This window comes from Daphnia pulex, chromosome 10 (assembly GCF_021134715.1).
Source record: "Daphnia pulex isolate KAP4 chromosome 10, ASM2113471v1".
Classification (NCBI taxonomy): domain Eukaryota; kingdom Metazoa; phylum Arthropoda; class Branchiopoda; order Diplostraca; family Daphniidae; genus Daphnia; species Daphnia pulex.
Genome location: NC_060026.1, coordinates 13,833,623 through 13,855,676, shown reverse-complemented (window position 1 = coordinate 13,855,676; position 22,054 = coordinate 13,833,623). Strand labels below are relative to the sequence as shown.

At 40.4% G+C, this 22,054-nt stretch overlaps 3 protein-coding genes and 1 long non-coding RNA gene across 20 annotated transcripts; 2 read left to right on the top strand and 2 right to left on the bottom strand.

The window, feature by feature from the left end:
* The first annotated feature begins 83 nt into the window (after window positions 1-83).
* Window positions 84-4,043, top strand: LOC124203763 (YTH domain-containing protein 1-like). Its single transcript, XM_046600593.1, has 15 exons — window positions 84-307; window positions 381-427; window positions 487-720; window positions 784-907; window positions 969-1,046; window positions 1,110-1,163; window positions 1,226-1,321; window positions 1,406-1,631; window positions 1,695-1,779; window positions 1,875-2,179; window positions 2,766-2,845; window positions 2,963-3,048; window positions 3,128-3,187; window positions 3,256-3,375; window positions 3,450-4,043. The coding sequence occupies exons 1-15, from the start codon at window positions 274-276 to the stop codon at window positions 3,537-3,539; spliced, it is 1,719 nt and encodes a 572-aa protein (XP_046456549.1). The 5' UTR covers window positions 84-273; the 3' UTR covers window positions 3,540-4,043.
* On the bottom strand, window positions 3,797-10,449 carry LOC124203761 (glutamine--fructose-6-phosphate aminotransferase [isomerizing] 2-like). 4 transcript variants are annotated; one of them, XM_046600589.1, is made up of 16 exons: window positions 10,240-10,445; window positions 8,903-9,010; window positions 8,670-8,759; window positions 8,413-8,559; window positions 8,177-8,343; window positions 7,955-8,096; window positions 7,558-7,587; window positions 6,795-6,821; window positions 6,321-6,475; window positions 6,116-6,239; window positions 5,933-6,048; window positions 5,667-5,865; window positions 5,325-5,569; window positions 5,080-5,235; window positions 4,885-5,013; window positions 3,797-4,816 (listed from the first exon to the last, which is right to left on the bottom strand). In XM_046600589.1, exons 1-16 carry the CDS (start codon window positions 10,244-10,246, stop codon window positions 4,571-4,573), a joined length of 2,088 nt encoding a protein of 695 aa, XP_046456545.1. In that variant the 5' UTR covers window positions 10,247-10,445; the 3' UTR covers window positions 3,797-4,570. The 4 variants fall into 4 exon arrangements, with proteins under 4 accessions (XP_046456545.1, XP_046456547.1, XP_046456546.1 ...); XM_046600591.1 differs by lacking the exon at window positions 7,558-7,587 and having other exon boundaries at window positions 10,240-10,449; XM_046600590.1 differs by lacking the exon at window positions 6,795-6,821 and having other exon boundaries at window positions 10,240-10,446.
* A 686-nt stretch (window positions 10,450-11,135) lies between these two features.
* Window positions 11,136-14,092, top strand: LOC124203757. Its single transcript, XR_006878604.1, has 2 exons — window positions 11,136-13,112; window positions 13,175-14,092. It is a non-coding gene; the product is annotated as an uncharacterized LOC124203757 (long non-coding RNA).
* On the bottom strand, window positions 13,896-21,906 carry LOC124203750 (PDZ and LIM domain protein Zasp-like). Of its 14 annotated transcripts, none has more exons than XM_046600561.1 (15): window positions 21,620-21,906; window positions 20,492-20,643; window positions 19,677-19,767; window positions 19,142-19,555; window positions 18,450-18,577; window positions 18,118-18,389; window positions 17,519-17,601; window positions 17,318-17,428; window positions 16,879-17,034; window positions 16,646-16,718; window positions 14,987-15,719; window positions 14,735-14,921; window positions 14,537-14,657; window positions 14,349-14,464; window positions 13,896-14,277 (listed from the first exon to the last, which is right to left on the bottom strand). In XM_046600561.1, exons 1-15 carry the CDS (start codon window positions 21,722-21,724, stop codon window positions 14,200-14,202), a joined length of 2,820 nt encoding a protein of 939 aa, XP_046456517.1. In that variant the 5' UTR covers window positions 21,725-21,906; the 3' UTR covers window positions 13,896-14,199. The 14 variants fall into 14 exon arrangements, with proteins under 14 accessions (XP_046456517.1, XP_046456519.1, XP_046456521.1 ...); XM_046600563.1 differs by having other exon boundaries at window positions 18,289-18,389; XM_046600565.1 differs by lacking the exon at window positions 19,142-19,555 and adding an exon at window positions 18,876-18,935.
* Between the last annotated feature and the right edge of the window lie 148 nt (window positions 21,907-22,054).

Below are 22,054 nucleotides of genomic sequence, written 5' to 3'. Positions count from 1 at the left end.
AAGATTTTCGTCTGCTGAGTTCTGCCATCTGCTGTTGGAAGAATATATCATCAATAGCATCACATTTGACTGGCAGATGGCTCTATTCGCAGCTTGTTCCAATTTATAGGTTGTCTTTGTAAAGTCTCACGGCTGTTTTGGCTATTCCTATTTGGAATTTGACATTCTTCCAGCCATTGGTATAAAACAACCATCAACTCAATTTTGGTGTAACTATTTTGTTGTTTCAGTTATTGAAAAAATGAACAAGTTATAAAAAAATCTCGATTTGAAATGAGCCTTAGACTTGACTCCCTACCGGATGAAGGTAAGCCACTGTCGTTGATAAGCTTTTCGTGTTTCCATGCAGAGAATACTATAGATTGCCATTTCCCTTTCAGACATTCCTGCTCAAATGGCGAAAGATAAGAAATGCAAGTCCTTAAAGGTAAGATTGAACTCAGTCAGCTATGGTCAGCTCTTAAAACTTGTTCTTTATTCACTTAGGAAAATTTGGAAGTCCTCCAAGTCCAGAGTGATCAAGTATCAGAGGATATTAGCCTCACTTCAAGCGAAGAGGCTGAACTAATGAAAGCTCAGTCTGTCGATGACTCCATGTCCAAGAAAATTCCCCAGGATAATTCTTCTTTGTCATGGGAAAATAGAGAAGGAGTTGAAATAACTCTTACAGCACAACCTGAAGATACAGTTGTGGGAGAAGAACGCTTAGACATAACAGAAGTAAGAATAAATGCAACTTCATAGAAGTTATTTCTTAAACATCATCCAATTGGTTGCTTTTAGAATGAAGATCATGTGGGAGATGATGAAATGGACACTAGAAGTGAAGTTAGTTCTTCTTCCAGGGTATCAAACCAACACAGTCCTCCTTTGTCATCAGAATCTTCATCTTCTCATTCTGGTTCTGGTACTTAATGCTCATTTATCAATTAATTATTTCAATTTTTAAGTGATTATGTGTTTTGCAGAAAAAGAAGATGGCGATGAAGAGGGGCGAGGCCACAAGAGGAAGCGCAAACAACTCAAAAGTTCTATCGACGAGAAAAGTTTGTCAATTTCTATCGTTTCACAACAGTCCAACTAAATGAATGTTCATTGGTGCTTTACAGGTTCATCACCAAAGCGTCCTAAGTCAGACGGAGAAGGGAAATCAAAGAAATATGGTAAGCCTTGTCTGTTTGATCTCATTCTTTCATTTGGGTATTAACGTCAGTTTTATCACCAGATTATTCGACAAAACTAAACTATCTCTTCCGCGACGCGCGATTTTTCCTTATGAAAAGCAACAACCCCGAAAATATCTCTCTGGCCAAATCCAAAGGTTGTCGGCGTTCAAGAGTTATCTTCTTACTTCGTTAACATTTACAAGAATTACTTTATTTTACGTCATTTTCCCCCTTAAAAGGTGTTTGGTCGACGCCTCCGCAAAACGAAGCCAAACTAAACCAGGCTTTCCGTCAGTGTCGCAATGTCTTGCTCGTTTTCTCCGTCAAGGAGAGTGGCAAATTTTGCGGATTCGCTCGGCTTTCAATCGAGTCCCGAAGAGATGCCAGCCCAGTTCAATGGATACTCCCTCCGGGACTCTCTTCCAGAGCGTTGGGCGGTGTTTTCCGGATTGACTGGATATCCAAGTAAAGCTCACCCTGAATTTAAGAGTCGGTTTACAAACCAACAATGTTCTGTTTTTTCAATAGGAAAGACTTGTCATTCACCCGAGTGATGCATCTTTACAATCCATGGAACGAAGGCAAACCGGTGAAAATCGGTCGTGATGGACAGGTTTTATTTTCTTAAAAATGCGCACTCAATGAGCGACATTGTATTTGATTATAGAACAACATCAATTGAAATTGTCTCTTTGGTCATTTCCCCAGGAAGTGGAGAATCACGTAGGCGAGGAATTGTGTCGTCTTTTTGCCGAAGATTCAGACGTGGAATGGTCGACTGTTTTGCGACGCTCAAAGGATTCTGCCCGTCGCGTTCAAGTGGCCAACGGTGGGGTCCGTCCTCGTGGCCCGATGGCACCGTTACAGCTGCAGCAGCAGCAACAACAACAACAACAGCATCAACAACAACAGCAACAAGGAGGAGGCCGGCGTGGATTCCGCGACAGAAACCGAAACCGTGGTGGATTCGGTTCGGGCCGTTCTGGCATCAACGACAGTCACGACATGGGGAGGTACACAGCTCAAATCAACCAAAAGAGACTCCATTCTTCCATGCGGACGTTTAGTGTAAAAAAAAATGTGTGCCTCTCGAACTTTTTGTCGATGGCTCGTGCTATGGAGCGGCCAAGGTTTCCGAGTCTCGTGACCAAACCCCCCCAAAGAAATTCCGAAGTGACCGAAGTTGGTTCCTAAAAAGAATTTGCTGTGTGCTCCCTTAAAAAATGTAGAAAGTGCGTGCGTGTCACAGTCAAAAGTGTTGTCCAGTTCCATCTACGATGGACGTGGACCCCCACGTCGATTCCTTATATGACTTAACGTCCCGTTTCGTATCGATTTTAAGAACTCCCCAAAAAAGCGGAAAAGTGAAAGTTTGGGAAAAATGAGTTTGGCAGGAAAAAAGAACGTTGGTTGCATGAAGTTCCATTCTTCTTCTTTTAAAACAAAAAAAAATTATAAAAAAATTTGTTTAAAAAATGAAGACTCGTAAGCGACCGGTAAAGACGGTCTCGCTACTAAGTGTTGTCTGTGGTTCTCTCTGACTCCCGGTGCTAATTAGCCTATTGTGACTCGTGTTAAACACACCTTTTTTAAAAACAGAGGCAACCTGCGACGACGTCAATCCAACGATGATGACTACCACCGCAACAACAACAGGAACCTACAAAAGAGAGGTCGAGGTAGTCGACTCGATTCTTCATTCTTTCATTTGAATCTACTTCACTTTTGATTGTCCGTTTTTATTTGTTTTTTTTTTAAAAATCTACATCTCGCCCCATTGAATTTGTCACACGTAGGATATCGTGACTTCAAAGACAACCGTCGGGAGAGGTCGCCGGGAGTCAACCCTTATGCCATGCACCGCGAGCGAGCTTACACCGCCGTACAATTTTTCGCATTTCCTTCCGACCAAATGAATGAATCTAATCATTAAAACTTGATTTTTGATTTAAAATTTTCAGGCATACGCCGAGTTCATGCGAGAGTATTCCTCTCTAGGACCGATACCATATCCACCGCCGGTAGGAACTTTTTCTTTTGAAATTTTGTTTTTACAATCACGTGAATAAATGACCGTTTTCTGTTACAGCCGCCATTTGAGCCGCTGGCTCCGGCCCGTTATTACGATGGGCCGCCATTACCAGAGTATCCTCCTCCACCACCACCACCTCTTCCATCGAGGTCGTCTCGTGGTGAAAGTCACCGTTCGGTAGGTTTTTTCTTTTTAAATCGACCCGATTTTTTTATTATTCTAAACTTTGTGGGTTTGTTCGTTTTTATTAGTACGAGAGATCGGTTGACGAGTTCCTCCGACGAACTGCTGACCGCCGAGAAGACCGCAGCCGTGAGCGTCGCCTACGTGAGCGTCGTTGAATTTTGTCGAATTGAAAAAGAAGAAATAGGCACTGCCGCCGTTGTCTTTTTTTTTCTCCACTGACTATTTTTGTTTTTTTTGACTTAATTTGATCCACAGGAAGGCATGAATTTTTCTCTTGGCTCATGTAGACTTCTTCATCTTGTTTCAGTTTCCAATTTGTAAACCTCCCTCGTCGACTTTGATTTCTGTTGCAATAAACAACGGCTCCTTGTTTACAAATCTAAAAACAACTTTTTAGAATTCACTCGACTGATTGACCATATAACCGTTGTATTACGAAAACAACCCACCGTCAAATATTGGGGAGAAAAACTATGATATCAAAAAATCGAAGGAAGAAAGAGGAATGCAAAATAGCACAATATTCAAAGAAATGATAAAATGGACGAAACTGCAGCACAAGACCGAGTGCTTTTCCTTTTTTTGTCATTTAAAGGGATGAAGTACGAATTGGGGGTGGGGATACATCATCACTCTCGACGGAATGAAGGGACATTTTTATAAAAAAGGGAGAAAAATACAAATGAATTAAAAACAGTCTCTCTTTTATAAAATCGACCAATTTAAAAATATGTCTCGAAATTCCGTCCCCAGTTGGATCTTTCTTTCAACACAATCCCACTCGGTCCGTCCAAAAATATTTTGTAAAAAAAATGTGTGAAATATTTACAGAAATTAAATGCTCGAAACGTTTTTTTTTTTGGAAGAATATTCGCTGCCGAAATATACTATTATAGCTTTCGATATTTTTTGTGTCAAATTCCCGCTAGAAATTTAGCTATTCCGATTTTTGAACCTTAATAAAATGTCACTCGATAGAAAATGTACGAAAATGAAAGAATTAAAAAATTGAGGGCAAGTAAAGCTAACGGGAGGAAATGCAAAAACGTGGAAGAAATTTGTATGTGGGAGAAAGTAGGGAATAAAAAGAGGCGCTTCTGAGCAAAACAGGATCACGAAGGAACGTCCAAGAGCCCAAAAAGGGACTTGTCGACGACACCCTCATCTCTCTCTCACCTTTCTTTATTTATTCGACAGTGACCGACTTGGCCAAGTTGCGGGGACAGTCGACATTGCAGCCGCGGAGGACGGCGATGTGGTAAGAGAGCAACTGCATGGGAATCACCGTCAGGATTCCTTGGAGGCAGTCGACAGTGTGCGGCACTTCGACGAATTGCGAGGCGTATTTCTGCGTCTCCAAATCTCCCTTCTCACAGACGATTATGGGGCGACCCTCGCGGGCTGTCACTTGCTGAAGGGCGTTAATGCATTTCTAGATTTTTGAAAGTCAAAAGAAATTTATCAAAATGACGGCCGTTGTTTCAAACAATTTCAACTTACGACGTAGACGGGATCGCGGGTGGCGATCATGATCAATGGCATCGTCTTATCAACGAGAGCTAACGGTCCATGTTTCAATTCACCAGCCAAAAGACCTTCGCTGTGCATGTACGTCAACTCTTTGATTTTCTGTAAAAGGAAACGAAAAGTTAAAACCTTGAAATTCTTTCAACTAGATTTTTTGCAAATGCTTACCAGAGCACCTTCCAAACAGGTTGCGTAGTTCCAGCCTCGACCCATGACCAACATGGACTTGTTTTGATAGATGGCTTTGGCCAATTCGAGCACCTTGTCGTCATTGGCGAGCACTTCCTTGATTTGATCAGCCAAATGCTTCAAACCTTGAATAATCTGCCAAGGACAAAATATACCGTTAACTTTCTAAATACCCGTTTCACGCATAGTTTAGTAGTTCGTTTTGTTTCGTTTTGTTTATTTACCTCAGCTCGTCGCGGCTGAACGGAAATGCGGTCCTCGCACATCATCAAAGCGAACATGACCAGAGAAATAAACTGGGACGTGTAGGCTTTAGTGGAAGCCACGCCGATCTCGGGGCCGGCGTTGATGTGGACACCGCAATGCGACTCGCGGCAAATGGAAGAGCCCACCGTGTTGGTCACGCCGAGAATCAGAGCGCCACGGGCCTTGCAGTAGCGAAGAGCCAACAAAGTGTCGGCCGTCTCACCTAAATTTGTTTTCCAGCAGACAAAGAGTCATTACAGGCAATCGAGTTCAGTGTGTTTATGGTCGATAAGTCTGCTGCTGCACGGATAATTGCTTACCCGATTGCGAAATAAAGAAGCAGACGTCGTCACGGAAAATGGGGGTATTGCGATCCAGGAAGTCTGAGGCCAGGTCAACCATAACGGGCAATTCCGTCAGCTCCTCCAGCAATTGGCGAGTGGCAATGGCGCTGTGGTAGCTGGTGCCGCAGCCAATCAACAACAAGCGTCGGCAGCGACGAATTTCGGGGATGTAATCCTATTCAGTCCCCAATTACCAAATAATTAAAAATCATGCTCAGATAATAATCAAATAGGTTTTTTACCGTGATGCCACCCAAAATGACGGTTCCATTTTCAAAGTTAACGCGACCACGCATAGTGTTGACAACCGATTCCGGCTGTTCGAAAATCTCCTTCTGCATGAAAGAGCTGTAATTTCCTGTAAAAGACAATGTCCAATTAGAAAATCGATCAATGATAGTCGGATCAATAAAGATATAACGAACCTTTCATGATCTGCTGGATCTCCATCTTGAGGGTGGTGATCTCACGAGCGTGTGAATCCTCCAACAGCCTCTTGAGGCGATGCAGACTGAGAACACCATCCTTGACTGCGGCCACATCATCATCCTATCGATCCATAACAAAAGATGCGCGTTAGTTTCTTTCTTCCGGAACTCGTTGGGGCAGAAAGAAAAAAAGTTGTTTCACCTCGAGGAAGATGACGCGGTTGGTGTGTTCGATGATGGCCGAAGCATCTGAAGCGAAAAAGTATTCAACTTCCTCGTTCTCGTTGCTAGTGTGGAACTCGGCGGTCGAGTCGACACGCGGCAAGCAAGGCATTTCGAATCCAACGGGGCGATGATCTAATTTTCCAACCGAATAAAGATTAGTTTCCCATCCATTTCCATTTACGAGAATCTTTTTCTTTCTTTTTTTAAAGGAAAACCCATTGCCAATTGTATTCCAAATCGGGAAGACAAAGTAATAAAAGTGTAACAAAAGGCCTCGAGGAGAGAAAAGGCAAAACGAAAAAAATATTGAAAATGTTTCCCGATAAACCGCGTACGAGTGATACAATCAACTAACTAAATAGTGCCAATTGGAAAATATTTTTAAAAAACTAAGTGAAATAAACACACACTAAAGTGAAAACTAAAAACAGAAAAATAAAATAAAATGTACCTGGAACAACATGTTTGCTTTCGATCTCTGATCAAGCACAAGATGGAGGTTGAGAGTTAAGAAATGGAAGGAGCGAAAGAGAAAGAAAAAGAAGACATTCCGGGTTGTGTATCGGATGCAGGTGAAAGAAAGAAAAGGAATCGGGATGGATGCAAAACAAAAAAAAAGGGGGTTTGTGTGTGGTGGTACGGATATCGATGGATCAATGGCGTCAGGCAGCAAAAAAATAGAGAAAAAACGGACAAAAAACACACAAAAATGAAATAAAGATGGTGAGCACATGACTATCAATAATTAAAAAAGAAACGAGCAAATCATTATTAGCCAGTGTGGAAATAACAGACAAAAACTTTGGAATTATTTTTAAGTCAAAATGTTATTCAAAAACCAATTCCCCCGTAAAAGGTCAAGTCAAACAGTATTCGTTTCCAGCCCAAAGTGACAGGTTTCTATTCTCCATTAGCCAAAACCCGATTACTTGGAAATATATAAGTGAAAGCGTTGCCCAGGTGAAAGCGAAAGCAGTCTAGAATTTAGGAAAAGAACTTTCAAGTCTAGACTATTTAAGCTTTTTCTACGATACCGAAAATATTTAAAAGGTTATAGCCCAAAAGATTAGGAGAGAGAGAGTATGTTATTAGTAAAAATCAAACAAGGACAGATTTGTTAATGTAAAAGAAAGAAGTCTAGTATATACAAGAATGAAAAAAACAAGTCTAGTAGTTTTTGTTTTGTTTTTTTCAAAACTAATAGTCGTAAGTACCTGCGAAAATTTTCAGGTCAATCCGTGCATCTGTGTTTGTACGTGTAGTTGTTTTGTTTGGATTCCACCACAAATTTTGGGAGACAATATTCGTTGATTAGTAAAATAATATGCAATCTTAATAATCATGTCGTCGTCGTCATCGTCGTCGTGGTAAAAATAAATAAAAATAATTTCCGTGATGATTGTTGGGAAACACAAATTATTGAATGGCTTTTTGCAGCATTCCATTGTGAATCAAACCGCACACCATGCCAACCACACCACATGGTTATAGTATACGTTAAAAATAATTCGGGGTCTTTTCCTTTTTACGATCGGGCGCCAAATAAAAACGAACAGTCGAAACACGGTTCTTTTTTTTTTTTAAGAATAAAAAAAAAGGGTCTCGGCTTACCTTTGCTGTACAGGACGGGAATGTGATCGGTGGCCAGTCGAGACTTGGACTTGATACCGACCAACAAGGGGCTTCCACGTCGGGTGGCAACGCATTCGCCTGGGAAATGAACGCTCTTGAAACACAGAGAGAAGGCACCTTCCTGTTTCGTCATTAAAAATTAACGAAAAAATGTTAATTACGTTTTAAATTTGAAAAAGAAATTCAATTAAAATCACTTACGAGTTGCTGAATGACTTGCTCCACCAACTCCCTGAAGGAATAAGTCGGATGTTGAGAGTAGATGTGCTTGATGAGCTTGGCAATGATTTCAGTGTCGGTCTCCGACTCAAACTTGTTTCCCTTGTTCTCCAAAAACTTCTTGATGTCCTTGTAGTTGGTGATGATTCCTGTTATGTTTACAAACGTTGTTAATATTTGGCATGAAACATTGAAAAGTACGAAATTGACAAGAGTACCGTTGTGGACGACAATGAACTCGTTGCTCTCGTCCGAACGATGGGGATGAGAGTTGACCTCGTTAGGGACTCCGTGAGTGGCCCAACGGGTGTGAGAAATGCCGCAGTGGGTCTCGTGAACGTGATCGAAATCCAGTTGATCTTCCACTATTGTTCGCAAGGTAAAAGGCGAACGAGAATAAAATAGAAAGTAACGCATTGAAATATTTCCACGAAATCGAAACAAGTTTAAAAAAAAAGGCAATGCCAATACTTACTCGAGGCAATCTCGTCTTCCAGGGCCTTGACTTTGCCGCGCTTTTTAATCAAGTTCATCCCAGTAGAGTCTGCGGTGTCGACACCAATTCCTGGAAAAAATTCAATTTCATATTATTAGTAAAATTAATTTTAGAAAGGAGTGTGTGAGTCATTTGATTCATGTGTGGTATTGAGGAGAGAAAGGTTTAAAATTCAACGAGGATAGTAGGGCACAGGAAGTGGTCTCTCTTACCAGCCGAATCATATCCGCGATATTCGAGTCGTTGAAGACCTTTGATAAGAGTCTCGATGATTTCACGCCGGGTCTTGGGCGTCAGGTAATTCAGATAAGCAAAGATTCCTGGCCGGGGAAAAACATGACAAATTCAGAATTATTATTTGACATTCCATTTTTATTTGTACGAGAAAGTGTGTATAGGCGCTAATTAACATATGATTTAAGCCCAAAAGGGAAATCGTAACATGTGCTGCCCATCGTCGACCGCGAAAATAAAAAAAAGGAAATGAAATGTTTTCTTTTTAAATAATAATAAGGAACAAACAACCCTACAGGGCAAGGCTTTTTAGGCGAAGGTGAAAGGTGGACCAACTTTCCCTCTTCAATTCGGCATTTGATCTGGGTCATTAGAGATCTCAACGGGTTGCACTGTGGACAGTTAAGAGACACTCACACGTAGACACAGAAATTAAAAAAATAAAAACACACATCATCCATCATAACGAAAGCCTCTCTCTTTTTACACAAGTTATTTCTATCTTGATGAGTTAAAAGAATATGGTGGAATTAAGGACAGAGAAAGTCAATATTTTTGCACCCCTTTCTAAAAGAAAAAAAAACAATTCGTAACCAGTTCTTTTTCGAATAGTACTGTTCTGCAACGACTTTTTATTTCAAGGCGAATGCAATTTTTTCGATCGAGGAAAAAGGGTCTCTTTCTCTTTACTTTCCTGGTCGTGCCAAAAAAGGCAATCACGCCATAAAAACAATAATAATAATAATAACGGACCTTGCCAAAAAACAATTCCTGGAACTTGTTGACGAATGTCTCAATAGTGAGCGAGGAAATGTAACGAAAGTGTAAACACACATTTCTCAAGCATTTTTCTAGTCGAGCGATCTTACGTTATCTGAGGATGCGATCAGATTATTGATTTTTATTTTCTTTCTCGTCACATTCTTTACTACGTTATTTCTTGTTAAAGCTTTCTTCATAACTGTAAAATTAATGGGCCATAAATAAATAAGAATTGTGTGAGAAAAATACCCAAGACAACCGGAATAGGATGTGAGGTTTAGAATTAAAAGCGAATAATATTTCAGTTAGCTAGGATGCCGGGAAAAACAGTTGTGTTAATCAACTATCTGCCAAATGTTTCATTGCAATGACGTCGAACCCCACACTCACATGCACAGCCAAATGCAATAAACAGCTGGTTGATATACATCTATAAGATTGTCGACCTGAATCGACTCGAAAGGCTGACGTGAGAGACAGGCCCCACAACATGGAGAGCATTTGACAAGAGATAAAAATCGAAAAAGGGGGAAAATAAAACGAGTAAACTTACCGCACATTTCACAGCTGTTCCTTTCGAAATACAAGTGTATAAAGAGCAATAAAAACGATTCCCAGGGTAGAGCTGAGAGAGGGTAATGTTGACTGTTTCACGCTGCAAACGGGAATGACTTGAGTTGCTCAGGTAATCGGGTTCATATACACAGGGAAAACGTCGGGTGAGTGGCACACAACTCTGGGCTGGCTGCCAATAAACTGTGTGTGAAATTCAGGAAGCAGAAAAGCAGCCGACGTAGAAAACGGTTTCTGGCAACTCCCTTAACGCTATCTACCGCTCGTCCAATCAACTACGCACTAAACTCTCTAGGGGGGGGGGGGGAAGGATAAATACCACGCCCGTGTCAAACAAATGAAATATTGCGTCAGTTTAAAAAATTTATCAGTAGGAAAAAATTGGGCAACAACAAAGTTCATAAACACAATTGATAAAATGAAAATCTAATGACCTTAGATTATAGATTTATTATTCTCACGATGACGAGCATTTTCGGTCCGCCCTCAAAATTGAACCAATCCGCTCGTTCAGATAAGCTCCTGTCCCTACCGACCACGCAGTAAAAAATAAAAATTGGATTAATTTTTTGTGTTTGTGTGACGAAGATTATAAAGCTTTATCTATTTTGACACCAAATAACCCACACAGTTGGTGGCGACGTCAATATAATTTCAGTGTCTTTTGTTATGTCCGTATCCTGGTAACCGAATATTTGAAGCTCGAATGACTTTTATCTCCGGCTCATCAACTTCCTCACTAGTTGTATCGAGTATCGATGGTGTGATCAGTTACGTGATAATATAGATTTTTACGTTCATTTCCTAGATCCATCATCACGCCATATCCATCAGCAGCTGCGAGCATATTGCTTCCGGGAAACGATTGAGGTCAGCAACAAGTATCTAACCGTCAAAAACACAAAAATGAAAGGAGAAAGGGGTTTCCTAATAATTCCATTTAAAAATGATAGCGCTGAACACTAGGACAACAACCAGGTCGTAAATGCATAACAAGATATATATATTTTTTCTCTCTTTTTATTGAAGTCAAGGCTTTATGGCACCGTGCCCTTATAAAGATATAGAGCCATTGATAAGGGCAGAAAGTCTGCCCCAGACCGACATTTTCTCGACCCTTAATGATCATCTCTAGAGGGAATTATATATCTTTGAGGGTGGAAAATAAGTTATAAATAGGATTTATAATCAATTATCGTGGGAATTAGGGCTGGAAAAACCCCACCGGAAAAAACCTTTCCTGTTTATGAAGAAATATCGTTTGGCAACGTATTTAAAGGTCGTCTGCGCTTTTGTGTTTGTGTCGACTGTCAAACAACTGATCACGTACTCACATTCGTCAATCTAATCTGTTAATCTTCTTTAAAATTATTGACTTGAGAGAGAACCAACCCTAACTGGAAATTTTGAAAGTATTTGGGTTTTAACTTACTTTTCTGAATTTTTGTGTGTACATTTACATTTATGTTTTTCTGAGTATAGGTATAGACATCTAAATAGCATTAAATTATATCTTGGGTTAAGGATCTGTAAAGTTCTTATTCTTATTTCCTTTGAAATGAAACTCAAACTTATTGACCTTTGAAGATTGTAAAACCAAAAGGTTGCATTCCGAGTAGCCTGTTGATAAATAGATTATTGGAAGTAATGTTAAAGGTCAATGTAGTTTCGCAAAGAATGTATTCACAAGAACTGCCCCTTTCACAATTTCAAACGAGAACATTTACAAGATAATGCAATACTGATTATTCTGGAGATCGTTGACTGTGCTTTGTGTGAATGCCAAAAGGTTGCGACTAGGTGATAAGGATTACCTCATAATAATTGAGGACGACTAGAGTCCAGATTCATTGTGCTGTGCTGTATAGATTCACGTTTTGACAAAATCATCACGAAACGGGGCTCCTTTCAGTTCGTCGGGAGTGGCAGGGACAATTCGGACCCAAACAGCGACTCGATGCTCTAAACTGAGAAAAAGAGCCTTAAGTCTAATGTCATGAGAGCAATCAATCGAATCTTCAGTGGGGATCAGTATACCTGGGCAAAAGTATATTGGACGATCCAGGTCGCCTCACGCCGTATTGAAGTTGAACATTGGCCCATTTCGTCCCGCAATTATTTACGTAACCTTGCAAATCTATGCGATAACCTCCAGAGTTGACAATGGTGCCAGCGTGTCCATCAATGGAGTGACTCGGTTGGAAGGTCTCTTCAATCACCTGTTTGGCAGTTTTAATTTCCTTCGCGCTCAATCTATGCAAATGTGTACCTCTGTCCTCGGCCACGAAGAACGTGGTCGTCGAGTCTTCCGCGTTCACTTCCACGTAAACCATTTTCTTGCTGGCGGATGGCTCTGCGTTTCGGCGTGTTTTGGCTTTCCTCACCTGGCGGTTGTTGTTGTAGACAAAGTCACGAAATTGTTGCAGCGGTCCCCCCCACGGCGATTATACTTTTCCTCTTCATGTCGATTTGATGAATGCGAACGCCAGGGCAATAAAAACGTGCAGACTCAATCCCCGATCGTGAGTTTCATTTAAACCGTATAGACTTTTTACGCAGATTATTATTCCCCTAGCTCTTATTATAACGACTTGTATATATTATAAAAGACCTCTTCGATGCTTTTTGGCCATAACGCGAACGGCTTTATCACGACCCGCCAGGATAATAGTCGGTCGGCAGTCAATAGATTTCCTTTGTTAACCGAATTTGATGACTTTGAATTAACATTTTTGCCATTTCTCAAGTTGTTTTTATCTTCAGACGATTGAACGCACAAATTTCAACTGGTTTTTTATCGTCTGGAAATGCCATTTCATGGGGGTCAAATACCTTGCGCATCACAATAAACAGGTAAATCATTTTTCTGTGATGAAATATATTGATCAATCATTCTTTCAGATTTTCCAAACCAGGTAGATGATAAGGAATGAACAAATAATTGCCATGCTGAAAGAAGATTTGTCATTCAAACTTTTTGTTGACTGCCACCCATCGATAACAAGCCACTAAAGATCAAGTCAATCAATCAAGTAACAATCTTTTTTGTCTTGGCAGTATATTTCTTTTTTCTTTCTTTTTTTTTGAACGTCTGGACAACATAACATAAATAATTGAATATAGTATTTCGATCATCGGGTTGGTTACTTTGATTTGTTATATTATTATTTTTCTTTTCCCCATTGTTCTCTCAAATCACACGGACAGTCTAGTTTTAAAAGCCCACAGCAGTTAGTTGAATTATTATTCTTTTTCGTTTCGGTATTTTCGACTGTTGTGGTGTACAAAAGCAAAACAACAAATTTCATTCCGATATAAAGTGAAATCTTTTGCTTTCAACACAAAAAAAAACACAAAAATGTAATTTTTTAGATCTAGGATTTTACACTGACTAAGTGGGACTGTAATTATCGTAAAGATGTGTGTCACACCAATTTCTTTCTCTCGACAAAAAGCCATCGAAAATCGTGGGTAAAAATTTGATTTTTGTAAAGAGGGGAAAGCGGAGGGAAAAAAAAAGAATTTTTTGATAGCAAACTACACAGCACACACGCGGCAACAAAATTGTGGGAGGGAAAATAATAAAAACTTTTTTTTTTTGGTTTGGGAAACGACCCAAATAATTTTTTGAAAAGAAAAAGAGAAAAAATTAGGGGAGGAAGCGCCATTTGTTTTTTTAAAAGGAACTGGGTATTATTATTTAATATAGAATAATAGAAAGATTATAAAGACACAACGTCCGATCACAATCGTAATGGGACGTATCCATTTGTTGGTGGTATTGACTAAAAAATAATAAAATCGCATATAGTATTTTTGTTTCCCCCTTTCTTTTCCCTACCAAAAAGAAGAATATCCGCCGAGTGTCCCATCCAAAAACAAACAAAAAGGAACAATTCCATCGTTTTCTTTTTGTTTTGTTTTTTCAATTGTTGAATATTTAGCGGGCGTGGCTTTTGCACATGGGTCGACCACTTTTGCCCAAAAAGCTCTGTCCCTCCAAATTCTTCTTGCAAACCTGTAAAGTAAAACATTTAAAATAATTTTTAAAAATTGAAATTTGCCATTTTGATGATTATTTAAAATTACCGAACAGTTGAAGCATTGGCTGTGGTAATTGTTGTTCATAGCCTCCACCCAGCGATCACCGGCTTCGATCGGGTATCCACAAGCGTAACACTTGGTGGTAAACAGCTCATTCCAATCTTTATAAAAAAATAAAATGTAAATGAATCAAATTAATGATTTAAAATGAAAAATTAATCGAATTAACTTACCGGCTTCGCAGTAAGGGAGGCCATCCTCAAGATAAAAGTGACTATTGCCGAAAAGTGATCCGCAGTAAGTACAGGAGAAGCACTCGGGATGGAATTGCTTGCCAATGGCATTCAAACAATCCTGTTTTCAAAAATCAAATCAAATCAAATTGTAAAAATCAATAAAAATTTAATAAATCTCGATTTAATTCGACGTACGCCTTTAACGCGTTTTGAACAGCGGGAGCAGTTGGGAGCCAGGTGAGTCTCGAAACATCCCTCGCAGTAGAGTTGCTTCTTTTCTTCGACGAATCCAATATCGTGCAGCTCACGTTTGCAATCCGGCATAGCGCAGCTGAAATGGTTAGGACACCACGTCTGCCCCAAAGCCGTCACGAACTTGCCTCTAATAAAATAACAAACAAATTTACACATTTTTTTTACAGTTAATATTAAAATAATAAATCTGACCGAATTTGGGCCTTGCAAGAAGCGCAAACGGGAACGCGAGCTCCAGCGGCCACTTGTTGATTGAGGACACCTTTGCCACGTCTGGGCGCCGATTGGATCCCGGAGCCGGCACCTTTGGGTGGCTGTTGGGGCATTTGAGGTGGTAGCTGAGGTGGTAGGGCTTGTTGTTGTTGATGCTGGGCCTGGGCCGCCATCGCCGCCGATGCAGCCACAGCTGCCGCCGAGCCAAAGCCTGCGAGACCGGGGTTGGATGGTTCGTGATGATGATGATGTTGTTGCTGTTGTTGTTGTTGTAGCATTTGACCAAAATCTGTTGGCTTGCCTCCATCATCACCACCACCACCATAGCCTAAGACACTAATGGGACTGGCCTTGAGTCCCGTCAACGTGGACGGGATCGGACTGGGCATACGAACGGGAACTTCTACCACCGGTGTAGGGACAAGAGGAGGAGGGACGTCTGCCACGGGTGTCGGTGGTTCGACAACAAGTTCAGCGGGTACAGCAGCAGCAGCAAAGGGCGAAGGAGTTAAACCGTCAAGGGCAAAAGGAATTCCGTCGCTATCGACAACCCCAGTAGCAGCAGTAGCAGTGAGAGAGGCAAAAGGATTTTGTTGCATCGTTGGCAAGGGTGAAGGGGGTTCGAAAGCAGCAGGCAAAGCCACATTCCGGTGGGGTTCTTCCGGCTCAGACGGCACCGGTGGCCAAACCACCCGATTGCCACTCGCCGGCTCTTTTGCACCCCAACATTAACGAAACCACAAAACAAAAAGGTGACAAACACAAAAACACATAAAAGGTGTGAGAAAAATAAAAGAGGAAAGAATGAAATTAATTAAAAAAGAAAAATCACATTGAGCAGCATTATTTTTTTAGAAAGAATTATTATTATTTTTTAGGGTTTTTAATGAAAGCACGGCGATTTTTATTGAGTTTTTAAAATATAAGCAATTTATCTTTTTTTTTAACGCAGCCATTATCTTTTTCAAAGACATGATTTTAAAATAAATCTTTACATAATTCAATTAATTCGATATTTTTTTTAAGAATAATAAAGCCATGCATATATCACTGATAATTATAAAGCAAGCCGAGGGTAGTAGTAGTAGTAGTAGTAGCCAAACACACACACACAAGTTCCAAGCAAGTAGTAGCAGCAGCAGCAGCATCAGCCAAATTGTGTTAAGATGATCGAGGATTGGAGAGAGAGAGAGAGCGCGTGGTTGGTGTGTGTGTTGGTTCGGTTGGTGGTGTGTAAAATGTCGTTTGTGTTAGCGAGAAAGTGTGAATGGCTTGGGCGCAGCATTGAAGGAGCGATCAACAACTCCTGCAAGAACAAGGAGAGAGAGAGGAGAGAGAAGAGAGAGAGAGAAACCCGTAGGAGAAAAGAATAAAAAAAAAGACCACACACACACACACACACACACACAGAGACGGTAGACCACAACAACAACAACAACAACATCAACCACAAAAAAGGGGAGGGGAGTATATGTTGTCCCGATTCTCTTTTTTGGTTTGTTTGTTTCGCTAAATTCTTTACCTCACACAAGTTTCAAATTTTATTTTTCTGGGATTCTAATTGCTTTTTTCATTTTATTATTTTTAATAAATAAAGGGGGATGATGATTTTAAAATGTTGAAATAGTTTAGTCTTACCTGATGGACGAGCGGCCGGAGTGAACGAGACGGATTTGACAGCCGGAGGAGCTGGGCCTTGAATAGCAGCCGGCTAGAAAAAGAAATGACAAAATTAATTTTTAAATAATTCAAATTTGATGTGAAACAAGGTTAGAAAAGGTGGAAGAAAAGTAATAATCCAAGTGCTATCATGCATGTATAATGAGGGTTCGTGAGCCGTTGTGCGTGTGATTTTTATCACGTGGGAATACCTCGTGAGAGGTCAGGCTGGTGGTCGAAGTGGCCACAGTCTCCTCAATGGTGGTGACAGTGCTGCTGTTGAAGCAAGAAGAGGAAGAAGAAATGACGGTGCCCATCATGGAACTGACGGTGTTTTCCACTTTGACTTCCTCAACCGATTCGTCGAACTGTGCCACACACCGTTCGTTTTTGGGCATTTTATTTTTGTGTTTAGGAAAGCGAAATCACCAGGTGGAAGAAAATGGTAATAGAAAAGGCAAAAGAAATCAGAAAACCGTGCAAAAGGATTAAAAACACATCAAACTGAAAATTTAAAAAATGGCAGAAAATTTTTAAAAAATAAAATCAAATAAAAGGAATAGAAAAACGCAAACACACACACAGCACCCGGAAATAAAATTTTGTTTTTTTAACCTTTTCAACAACAATAGAAAAATCTAAAAACAGTACCTTGACTTGCGGCTTGGCCGGAGCTGGAGCCGGTGCCACCGGGAAAATTCGGACGCCACCCACTGGTGGAGGATGATGAGCACTCGGGGAAAGAGCCCCGCCACCGAAATTCTGGGTGAAAACAACACGAAAAACAATTATCGACCGCAATCGAATTTTGTTATTTTATTCAAAAAAAAAATCAATTGTAAAAAGACTCACGTTGACCGCCATGGAAACGGGAGAATTGAACGACATTGGCTTGTGGGTCGGAGTAGCCGAATGAGCCATATGTTGATGGCGATCTAATCGATAAAACAACAAAAACAACAGATAATGACAATGTTACGCACAATTTTTACACACAAAAATCAATCATTCTTTGGTAGTCCACTACAACGCTAAAACCTACACACCGTTAAGAAGTAAAAAACCCCATGGCAAATAGCAACAACACACGAAAACATTAGACAAGACAGACACAATTTCCAAAAAGAAAAAAACTAAAAAAAAACTATTATTTCTTTCAAATGCACCGCAACCGGAAGCAGCTACACCCCCAAATAATTTGTTGTTTCTTATATAACTCCGTGCAAATGTTTTTGAAAGCCAATCTCGAGAAACCTTACCTGAAGTCAATTTAAGACATATATAAAAACAAAAGACTATGCTACACATTTACAAGTGAGAGAGAGAAGGAAATGATTAAAAAAATCCTGGAAATAGATTGGCCTTTTTCTTCTTTTTTAAATATTTTTAAAATAAATTCTAAAATGTGGAAGAAGGGTGTTGGGTGAGTGCGGGGGAATAGACCAACCTACCTTCCATGCTAGTATTGGGGGATAGGAGGGGTGATGTTGGATTTGAAGACGCTGAACTTTCTAAAGACCGAAGGGCTTGCTGATGAATGCGCTGGAAGGTGCGAGACTGAATCGTGCGAGATGCCAGGCCCTTCTGGGCCGGCGAGGCGTCGGCTGGATCAATGTCAATACCTGGCTCGGGTTCCTTCGGCGCTTTGTCCATCTCCTGGATCATCTTGAATACTTCGCTATTGCCAGGATCGTAAGTTTTATCGTTCTTCTTGAAATTCACCCTAGAACCCAAATGATTTATTTAAGGCAATCAATTTGAATTGTTACTTGAATCAATTTACCCCAGGACTCCTTGGGAAAGGACTTCGGCTTGAGACGAAAGCGTTTCAGCAATCGATTCTTCAGAGTAGAGTCCCATCGGAGAGTTGAATTGGCGGTTGACCATCTTGACACCACTGCCGTCGGTTTTCTATTTAGGAATTTAATTCGCAAATTAATTTAGCAAAACAAAATTTTAACATTTCCTAAGGCACCCAAAAAATCAAAAGAGTTAAACCAAATCGCCACCGCAGTATACATCTGTTTTTGAAATTACATTATTACAGCCGTTAGTTTTTAAAACATTCAAATTTTTCAACAACACTTTTAAATGATTAAAACGTGTAAAATTCAATTATTACTATTTTTCTTTTATCATGTTTGTTCGTTCAAGCAGCACACCATGCAGGCTATACAAACACACACACACAATTTAGTAACAATTTTACCTTGATGGCTACGTAAGAAGCCGGGCCGGTGCCAGCACTTTTATACCCGGTAGGGACAGCCTATATATTTTGTTTGTATGACGTGTGTACATTTTTGTTTTGTTGGTTTCATTAGCGTACACGTACAAAACAAAAAAGGACATTTTTTTCTAAACGGATTTTGGTCACTTTCATCTATATTTAAAATCTATTTAATCTAACAACATTCCTTTTTGAAACCACATAGTTTTTTAAAAAAGACTCAAACAAAATTAAATCAAACTTACATTGTTGGACTTGTTAAAGGTTAGTGATGACGGGGATGCAGGTGTGTTGACTAGAGGTGAGCTGTTAGCGGATCGAACAGGTGGCGACGACGACGACGCCGGATGAATGCGCATAACCGACAGACGCTGAGAAATCAATTCTTTGGCCCGGCTCGTTTCGTCCGGCGTGATACATTTATTGTTTAGACTATTGTTGGACGACGACAGAGACGAAGGGTTAGAGGAGAACATTGACGAGTAGTCCGTGTCCGACTGAGAAGGAGGCGACGTCAGGTAGTTGTTATTGTTGTTGTTATTGTTGCATTCCGTTTCTTTCGGCGTTTTCTTCTCGATGAACGACACCGAAGTCGCCATCGTGTGGGTGGAACGGACGAAAGGTTTGGCCGTTAAATTCAACGACTTGTGAATCAACGGCTGTGTGTGGGAAAGGACCATGCAACAAATCGTGCAACATTTTTGTCAGGCGATAATTTTTTAATTAAAACCTAATTAATTCTATATAAGGTGGGTGGGCAGAAAGAGAAAATAAAAGAACCTGCTGGACTGGAGCTGGTGGCGCTTGAACCGGTAGGATGTTGTCGATGACATCGCTGGGTTTGACAGCCGTTTTGGGCATTCCTCCACCCCTGGAAAATTGAACATAAACGGGAGATTCATTTAAATATCTCGTGTTTTTCGATTGTTATTGTTTCGCCCAGTTATTATTAGAAAAATAGGGACGCGCTAAAGACATGAAGACATTAAAGAGAGAAGAAAAAAGATGTCTCCCGACTAAGCGCCATCTGCTAGCCGGTGTGAGAAAAATACAAGCAGACGTGTGTGTGTGTAGGTGAAGGTGGGGGTTTCTTCATCTTCTTTCCCCTACACACACACACACACGCACAATAAACCCAGGAATAGATTTCCCTCGGCTCGGCGGGACAAATCCTAAAAGGAGGCGCGTGAAAAAGGAAGAAAAACTCCCGAGACACTTGAGCCGGGCCTCTGTCTGCGTGCTGGGACTCCAGAATTAGCGCTTCTACACGCATACCCAACCCCCAGAAATTGAAAAAAAAAAGGAAATTAATTTTCGTTCACCCAAAAAAATCACGAAAAAAAATTTCGAAGATTGTGACTACTCTATACGTTGGTGACCCAAATTGAAACGTAATGGAAAAATCGTGATTACGGTAAGCCACACCTACGACCTCAAATAATATCCCGCCGCCACCGTTTTTTATCAGTGCGGAAAGTTTTTTTTTTTAATGAAATCGTGCAGCCTGGGCAACACCGCAACAAACAGATGTGTGAAAGGAGAAAGAGAGAGGAAATAATGTTTTTCTCTTTTTTTAATGTAAAAATTAAATAGACCTGCTGACGACGAGTTCGAAATTATTGCCGGCCCTGGCCACGGCATCCTGGGCCTCTTTATGACGCAGTTGGAAAATGTCCGTCGTGTTGACTCGGATCAGCGCATCTCCAACGCGAAGCCCAGCCTTTTCGGCCAAACTGCCACCATTCACCTAAAAGTTTAAAAAAAAAAGTAAATTCGATAAGATAAACATTCTTAAGTGTTTTTTTCTTAATTGCTCTGAGTCATTTGGTGTATCGAATATATCGAGCGTAACAGCACTCTCACACACAGTGAGTCATTGTTTGTAATATACCCATTATCTTCTTCCTTCTTTTGTTGCTCTTATTCAATTAGGTCATAGATTTTTCCCTCCCACAAATTCAAAAAAATCGATAGTTATTGAAGTGGATACAAGTGAAAACCCCAGCCAATCACATTAACCGTGTCGTTGCGGGATTTCAATTTTTTATCAACGGCCATTTTTTTTCCCCAACTGATTAAAAAAGGCGGGAAGATGTAGTGAATAATTACGTAACGGATATCAGAAAAAAAGATGAGAGATATGAGAGAATCGTGTGAAAGAAAATAAAGGTATAGATCTCTCTAGCTGGCGATCGTGAGATCACGACCAAATAGAAAGAGGAAACGCAATGGAGGAGGTGCTGCTGGGCTTTCGAATATTATTTTTAGCGCAGACGTCCGAAGCCAAAAAAGCAGAGCCAAGGAAATTTAACGTGAACAACATGGAAGAAGAAGAAGAAGAAAAGATTCTTAGAAGCTTTTGCCAAACGACACACACACACACACACAGACCCTGTGTTGTAAATATAGCGGAGAGCAGCAATCCTCCCGGCTTATTTAGTTTTTTGAACAAAACTACAACAAACAAAAACGTGTGTACAACAATTCTTTTTTCTCAAACCGCAAAACATTCCCATACTAAAAATAATCAGGTGAAATATAAGCAAAGAGGCTGAGAGTACAACCAAAGAAACTTTCTCCATAATGAACAGCTGATTTTTCGATACTCTTCCTCCTCCTCCCACTCATCGGCCATTTTGGATATATGATTATCCCCTTTAGGCTTCAAAGCCAACAACTATAAATCAAATTTTGGAAATTGGAGGATCAACGCCATAACTCACTTTTTGAACGGTCAAAGGAGCGCAGAAGTCGATACCGCCTTGTAGTCGGAAGCCCCACGGTTGGTTGTCGAATTTCGACATTTTGATCGACGTCATCTCGGCCATTTTGGTTATCAAATTTTTCTTTCTCTCTCTCTCAATTAAGACAAAACACTCGATTATCAGCTCACACCGTTTAAGAAACACACCAGGGAAATTTAAAGGGGGGCAGCACGTTCACGCTCTCACACCGAATAAAACTTGCGACCACACTGGTCGGCAGCCACTCAATAACTGAACGGCGCCAAAATGATCGCTGCGCCATCTCCCCTCACCCGGAAGTTATTGCATACACAATCGCCTTTTTCTTTCTTTCTTTTTTTCGAATATAATTTCGTGGTTTGTTGGTTCCGTTTTGAGAATATATAAAAAAAATGCAAATTTATCTTTTTCTTT